Source organism: Nelusetta ayraudi, unplaced genomic scaffold, assembly GCF_046127955.1.
Source record: "Nelusetta ayraudi isolate G7.1 ecotype Tasmania unplaced genomic scaffold, CSIRO-AGI_Nayr_v1 ptg000048l, whole genome shotgun sequence".
Classification (NCBI taxonomy): domain Eukaryota; kingdom Metazoa; phylum Chordata; class Actinopteri; order Tetraodontiformes; family Monacanthidae; genus Nelusetta; species Nelusetta ayraudi.
In genome coordinates, this window is record NW_027466098.1 from 9,615,001 (window position 1) to 9,622,386 (window position 7,386).

At 44.0% G+C, this 7,386-nt stretch overlaps 2 protein-coding genes across 2 annotated transcripts in view; both read right to left on the minus strand.

Moving 5' to 3' along the window:
• LOC142895271 (uncharacterized) overlaps positions 1 to 708 on the minus strand; it is a 37,190-nt gene extending 36,482 nt beyond the window's left edge. The window contains exon 1 of the mRNA XM_076036177.1: positions 1 to 708. This exon is cut by the window's left edge and continues 30 nt beyond it. Within this exon, the coding sequence (XP_075892292.1) occupies positions 1 to 105 (105 nt within the window). The 5' untranslated portion in view covers positions 106 to 708.
• A 4,089-nt stretch (positions 709 to 4,797) lies between these two features.
• snrpa (small nuclear ribonucleoprotein polypeptide A) lies at positions 4,798 to 7,359 on the minus strand. The gene is made up of 7 exons (XM_076036181.1): positions 7,226 to 7,359; positions 6,835 to 6,929; positions 6,545 to 6,717; positions 6,250 to 6,429; positions 5,554 to 5,730; positions 5,378 to 5,466; positions 4,798 to 5,284 (listed from the first exon to the last, which is right to left on the minus strand). Exons 2-7 carry the CDS (start codon positions 6,905 to 6,907, stop codon positions 5,125 to 5,127), a joined length of 852 nt encoding a protein of 283 aa, XP_075892296.1. The 5' UTR covers positions 6,908 to 6,929; positions 7,226 to 7,359; the 3' UTR covers positions 4,798 to 5,124.
• Positions 7,360 to 7,386: the final 27 nt, after the last annotated feature.

The following is a 7,386-nucleotide window of genomic DNA, read 5'->3' on the forward strand; positions in this document are numbered from 1 at the left end:
AATCACAGCCCACCGCGAGCGCAGTCGCAGGCGCCCGCGCCCCATGGCCGGCTCGCCGGTGATCTCCTCCGCCGGCAGGTGTCCAGTTCTCCTCCCGCGATCCATCCCCCGCGCCGGTGGGATTTGGGGGACGTCGTCGTGCGCTCTGCTGCTGGCGTCCCGCGCGGCTTCAGACCACCAAAGTCCCGCAGCCCCACTTCATCGTGTCCGTCAGGTCAGAGAATCATCACCCACCAACACCCACCTTTTCTCGGCCGCGCACTGAACAGTTGAACGCCTCGCCCGCCGTGCAGGGCACGCACGCACGCACGCACACAAGGCACATAAACACACTGCCCTCGCGAGGTATTCCTCCCACCACCTGCCTTAAGAGGCTTTAAAAAGGTCCAATCAGCCGGCGGCTCACTTGACTTGAACTCTCATCCCAATTAGCCGCCACTCTCTCTTCTCCTGACCCTCTTTTTGCGCGCCGCAACAAACGCAGCCGAGTCTCATCGCGCTGTCGCTCCCGGTTCTTCGGCGGCGCCGGCGTGCGCGTTTTGGAGAGTTGCGTCTCTACAGCAGCGGGATTATTTCCACTTGGCGCGCCCCTCATCCAGGCGGCGGGCTTTGGGTCGCGCTGTTACCCGATATGAAGCCCAGCTCGCTGTGGGAAACAATGAGCGAGAGAGAGAGAGAGAGAGAGAGAGAGAGAGAGAGAGAGAGTGAGAGAGAGAGAGAGAGAGAGAGAGAGAAAGGGGGACGGAGTGAGTGAGCGAGCAGAGGGTGTGTCCTGAGGCAGGGAACATCCGTCTTTCAGCCCTCGTCCGAGCGCTTCCCAGGGCGCCCCGGCAATCTCATCCAACCCCCCGAACCACCATCCCACCCACCCATCTCCACCTCCATCCAGTTAGAACAACCTTCTTAACTTTTTTTTTTTTTTTTAAACCACGTTTACTTTGCGCTTCAACGTCGGAGTTAATATCTTATTTGTACAGTATAGGAGAGAGAAATTCCTTGGGGTGGCCAGGGATCATGACTCGCATAGAGATACCTGAAATGTCTAATGTTTAATCATTATTATTGTTGTAATTGTTGCTGTAGTTGTTTGTGTTTATTGAACGTTTTCAGCGTGACCTAATAACAGTCTGTTTGTTACCATTAGTATGTATTAGAGAACAGCAAATTCGCAAAAATGTTAAATACTAGGGACGTCCAATATTGACTTTTTTTATTATTATTATTATTATTATTATTATTTTTACCGATATCCGAAATCCGACCATTTAGTAATACCAGGAAATTGGAGAAGGAATTAGGAATTCATTCTTTGGCATGACTACTTAATTTGGGAGAAATTTTTAAAAGGTCATATTTTTTATAATATTTTATCCCGATACCGATATTTTCCTATATTTAATTTTAATGCCTTTATCGGCCGATAATATCGGACTTCCCTATCAAATACCAACAATTAAACTGTATCAGCTTGTTCCTAGTGTTAGGATTACGTTAGGATTACATTGAATTTATTTTTTTGGAGTATCTTGTTTCCCCAATGCCCTGCTATGAGGTGTCGACTTGTCCAGGGTGTCAGCCTGCCTTCACCCAAAGACAGCTGGGAAAGGCTCCAGCAGACCCCCGCAACCCTGTTCAGGAAGAAGCGAATATAGAAAATGGATGGATGCATGGATGTTTCCCCAAGAACAACAACAACAGCAGCAATAATAATAGGTTGGATTTTACATTGAACCCATTATTCATTCACACCACATTCGCACTGCTGGTGGTGGTGAGCTCCATGTGTAGCCACAGCTGCCCTGGGGCAGACTGACGGAAGCCTGGCTGTCAGTCTTTGCCAGATGGCCCCTCCAACCACCACCCAACATCCACTAACAGAATCATAAAGTCAGAAATACGTGTTTTAAAATAGAATATACTGACCACCAATCAACAAAAATGTGACTTGAGACGCTGTAGTGTGGACGTGTAAGGCGTTTTGACTACGTAGCTCCGCCCCTGGCAGGTTACAATCTCAGTTTCTTCAGAGCCTCGCTGCGCCAAGTCAAAGTGATTTTCCCCCTTAGCGGGTTTTATTTGGTAGATGTTTTTACATGCATCCGAATCTGTTATGTACAACTGGGGGCCCGCATCGTGCGAGACTTTTGTCCCTTAAAAAAGCGCGAATGACTGTGCGGTGTTTGGTTGTTTTTTTTTTTTACGCACGCAGCTGCGCCACACGTGGGCGCAGGTGGCTCCGCTCGCTCGTTGATTGCCCTTAAAATGTAATCACATACCAACAATCTGTAATTGAATATTGCGCAGCTCACAGCTGCCGGCGTTGCCCTCTGCCGCATCTTTGTATGCTGCAAACAAAAGCCAGACAGAGTGAAATGATATGTATTCAAATAAGAGAGGGGTAGTGTGCGGCCTATGGGCATCTTTTCATAAGTACTGGCACCGGTCACATGGAATTTTTTCCACGTCCGACTTCCAGTGGTCGGTGCCGAGACCTCCACGCACAATGGGGCGTCTTCATCGCGGAGGATTCCTAATGAGATGCTGCCTCCTCCTCCACCACCTCCTCCACTTCCACACAGTTCTAATCAGGACCTTGTTGCTCGAGAGCTTCCCTGACAACCGCTGGTGTTTTCCGCGGTCCCGTTCCCTTCGCTGACCCCGGGAGAAGAAGCAGAACAGAGGGCTCTTGAGGAGAAGGAGGTCGATTTGCATACAGGAGCACTGACCTCCGCACACGAGCTGAATTTTAAAATGCGCGAGCGCATGCGGACGTCGAAGCGGAGACTGCGCTAGCGCAAGAGGAGACACCTGAAGAGTCACACACACAAAAAAACAAAACTTTGCGATTGTTTTCTCATGTCGTGAGACTTATTTCTGACGCCATCTAGTGGACATTTATGTACCAAGACATATGCGGGTTTTTTGCAACGGCAATCTCGTTGATTGGAGAGGAAGGTCTAGTTTATGACAAGAGCTCTGCCTTTAGGGACATGAGGTTTGCTCAGACTAAACTAGCTTAAAACGTGATTTCCTGCTCGGTTTTACTGTTAATAGGTGACAAGTGTGTACATTTTGTTGGGATCATCCTGTAAATCCTAAAATAGATGCACAAATAAATAAAAGTTCAACTATTTGAATCAGCACTTGCCACATTTACCAAAGTCACGAGTTTGGACTGCACTTAACACGACTCAACACTTGGTCTACATCTAAAGGTATCCAGTAACACTGTATGCAGTGAAGCGTGTGTAAATGTGATGAATCTGGGTGTCCACAAAATGTGACCCTACGTTAGAATTGCATCATTATTATGATGCATACCGTTTTCTGCGAACGCTTTAAACACTTTGTCATACATACACTAAACGCATCATAATGTCATACATGTTTTCTTGAACAGTCACACACTGAGAGTGTCTCTGCTCTGGGTTTTAATCTGACAGGCAAACTGTCAGTTCAAACGCACTGAACAGCGTCAGCGGCCGTGACTGAAAGATCACTGTGTTGGCAAGTGGGAGGGCAGTACAGGCACGTTGCCAAGAGCATGCCACACACACACACACACACACACGGAGCACAATCTCTCTCTCTCACTAACACACGGCGCCCTGGTGGCTAAGGTCAGCGCTTTCTCAAGGCAAAATAGGGGAGTGTGGAAAGGCTTGGGAAACTACAGAGGAATGTGCATTTCTGTGTACACTGCAGAACTGACCTGAAGACAATTACCGAGGGCACAGTTTAAGTCCACAACAGGGAGGCCCTGTGTGCGACGGCCACTGCTAATAGTGCCAGTCTAAATTGAGCTATTCAGGTCTAATTCACACATGTCCCGGTCTTACACTGATCAATCTGTGCTTTGAGAGTCGCCGGCCGTCCTTGTTGGCATGTAATTATTCTGCAGGCCTACAACATAGCATGACTAGACCAAATAATGTACAACAGGCATTTACTAATTGGTACTGATGAGACTAACATGACCATGTAAGACCCATAAGTATACGCTAAGTATTCTGATTCATTGTTGCCGTTCTTTTTTTTTTTTAAATCTTTTGGCTGTTCTCTATCTCTGCTGACATCATGGGATGTTTTTTCTGCACAAAGGTGAATCAGCGTTGTTAGACTTGAATTGATTACCTACATACATACACACATACATATGCATACATATATACAGTATAAATATATATATATATATATATATATATATATATATATATATATATATATATATATATGTACACACATCTTATAAAATTATAAACTTAATATATATGTCGTCACCCATTTTTTGCATCTCAATGTTAGTTTGTTGCATAATCCTGGTAATAAATGTCCAGCATTTCAAGTGTAAACAGCATTGTAAATTTTGGATTGTTTTTGGAGGAGCAAAAATGAAGTTTAGCCAAATAAATGATACAAGAATGTAGATTTAAGATGGTCAAGAAAATCCAATACCTCATTCAATTAAATAAAATACTGTTGACTTAATTTGTACAAACAGAATGCATAATTGAAATTCAAACCGTGATCTGCTTTTCAATGTGTCACTTGCCAGTCTTATTATTTTGCAGCTTCACAATATCTGACTTTAACAACTAATATATTTCTGGAAAAGGGATCCTCTTCTGTCTGTAGAAAAGACATCAGCAGACAATTTAAAAACAGCTGGATTACTCAGAGGAGTAATGGTTATTTTTGATTAATTTTAGAGGTTTACCTAAAAACTAGCAGTACTATAAGGTATTTTTTCCTTTGTCAAGTTAATATGATTAAAGTAAAGACAAGGAAGTATTTAAAAAAAAAAAAGAGCATCTTTATTCAAAACAAGACAAAAGCGCCAGGTGCAATATCTGGCAGACCAGACCCTGGGTGCAATGCTTTGTGACAGACACTGGTAAAAAACAATCATAAAAAGAGAACAACAGAACTTAATCCATCTGTGAAAAAAAGATTCTTCTGGATGCAAAAGAATATATACTTACATGTTATCCAGGCAGAGGGGGGGGAGGGAAAAAAAAAAACTCTTGACGATTTAGAGTTTTCAAAATAAAATGACTTTTCACGTCACAGTTCTGCATCATTAAAAGATTGTTGCTGGACTCACAAAAACTGTGCCTTGCTGCGTTATTTCTTTGCAAAAGAGATCTTCATGGCATTGCTTTGTGTGATTTTAAAGCCTTGCAGTGCGTCTCGAGCAGCGCCAGCCTGGACCTCATTGTCAAACTCCACAAAGGCGATGTCGTGGCGACCAGGGACCAAACGCACCTCCTTGAACCCCGGGAACCTGTGCAAGAAACCACATGGTCAGAATTCCTTATGAATTAATAGGTGAGGACACACAAAAAAAAACACCACAAGGCGCAGAGATGCTACTGACTGGTTGAAGAGCATGGAGAGCATGAGTTCGTTCGTCTCCTCGGGCAGGTTGGTGAGGAACAGAATGTGATTGGGAGGATTTTCCGAAACCTGCGGCGGGAGAAAGAGGCATAAGTTGTTTGTTTTTAATTAAATCGAGGGAAGTGCAGAATCTGTCAGACGGCAACCAAAAACTACCTGCTGAGGCATCTGTCCTGGCATCTGTCCAGGCATCAGTCCACCAGGTGGGATGGCACCAGGGGGCATTTGGCCAGGTGCCATCCCCGGAGGCGGCATCATGTTCGGTGGGGGCATGTACGGCGGCTGGCCTGGCATATGCATCATGCGAGGTGCCTGGGTCATTCCAGGCATTCCCTAAACATTTCAACACAAGTGTCATGAGGAATTAGACACATGTGAAATAAAGTCAACTGGGGAAAAAAACGTCAATGGCGAGTAAACACTTGTGCTTTTCAATTTTGGCCGCTGCAAGGTTACATCCATTTATCTATTTTATTGTAACTTGTATACAAAGCTTTCATTCAGGAAAATTGTAGCCGAGTTATTATTATTTTTTTTTTTTTTAATTAATCCGTTCAGCTGTACTTGAAAGTCGAACAGGCTTTCTGAAAGAAATCCCCATTCTGAGTTTTTTTTTTTTTTTAATATAGTATTCTGTTGCATGTTGGTTTTAAACTTAGATGAGTTAAGACCTGATATAATAAGAGATCTGCATGTACATTTCTTGGATATATGCTTCTTTTTTAATCAATGAAGGCCATTGACTTTGAGCTTTTGGTGTCAAGCCTTTAACACAGCTGTCATTTACCAGAAATCCTTTATACCCGTTTGCAGCAGAAATAAACTACAACACACAAAGGGCATGGCACTTACAGGCATGGCCGATGGGACTCCTGCCACCATGGCTCCGGCCGCTCCTTGTGCAGCCTTCTTGCTGCCGCCTCCCTCAGATCCCTTTACCCTCTTGGTCCTCTCTTTCTTACGGTCACGCTCCACGTAAGTCCCCTTCATTTTGGCAATAAGGTCTGAGTCTTGCTTGGCATATTGGATGCGCTGCAGGAAAGGAAAACACATTTGAAGGCCACAATTATTTTAAAGGGGCTACAGTTTTGATTTCATGCAATAGTATGTTTAACATGAAAAAAGAAGGCCTTCTCCATGAACCTACCATGGGTTTGTCGTAGAAAGGGAAGCCCTGCATAGATCTCAACGCATTGGACGCACTGTTGACCTCTTTGAAAATAACAAACGCCTGCCCCTTCATCTTTAGGTTCTTGGCGACCAGGATGTCCAATATTTGTCCGAATTGTGAGAAAATGGCGAAGAGGGATTTTTTCAACTCTGCGGGAACAGAAAAAATTATTACTCAGTTTTTGTTTTTTGTTTTTTTTTTTAGAAGCACATTGGCCTCGTGTCTTTAGCGCCGAACATGCAACAAAGCTTCGGTGATCATCTTACCAACTTTCTTTATTTTCTCATTCAGGTTGTTGATGTAGATCGTGTGATTGAGCCGAACGTCGGGCGTAGTCATCTTTCACCGAGATACGAAACAACTGCACCGAAAAAGGAGTCAAAATGTCAGATAAATTGCTAATAGCTAGCAGTTAGCATTTTTTTTTTTTTTCAAACAGCTTGAGTATCGTAGGGTGAATGTTCGTCTCGGAGCTAACACACGGTAGCCTGTAGCTAACCCACACTCCTCTATCATGCTTTGCCTTTAAATTCACTATTCAGTACAACGGGGGTGAGGAGGCATACAGAAGTCCACGAACTATTCTTAATTTGTTTAATAAAAACACAGATGTGACTTAACTGTAGAGTACAACAATATATATGAAACATAGCTCACCTCCAAGTGACGAATGAATGCCCGGTCTTAGTGAACACGAACAGCAGTTCTCGCGTTATTTCCACCGAGGATATTTCCGGTTAAAAAAAAGATCGTCTATGCTTAGACTCTTAAAGATGTGTTACGCCGCTCTTTAAAAGTTGGTCATATCTGTGATTATC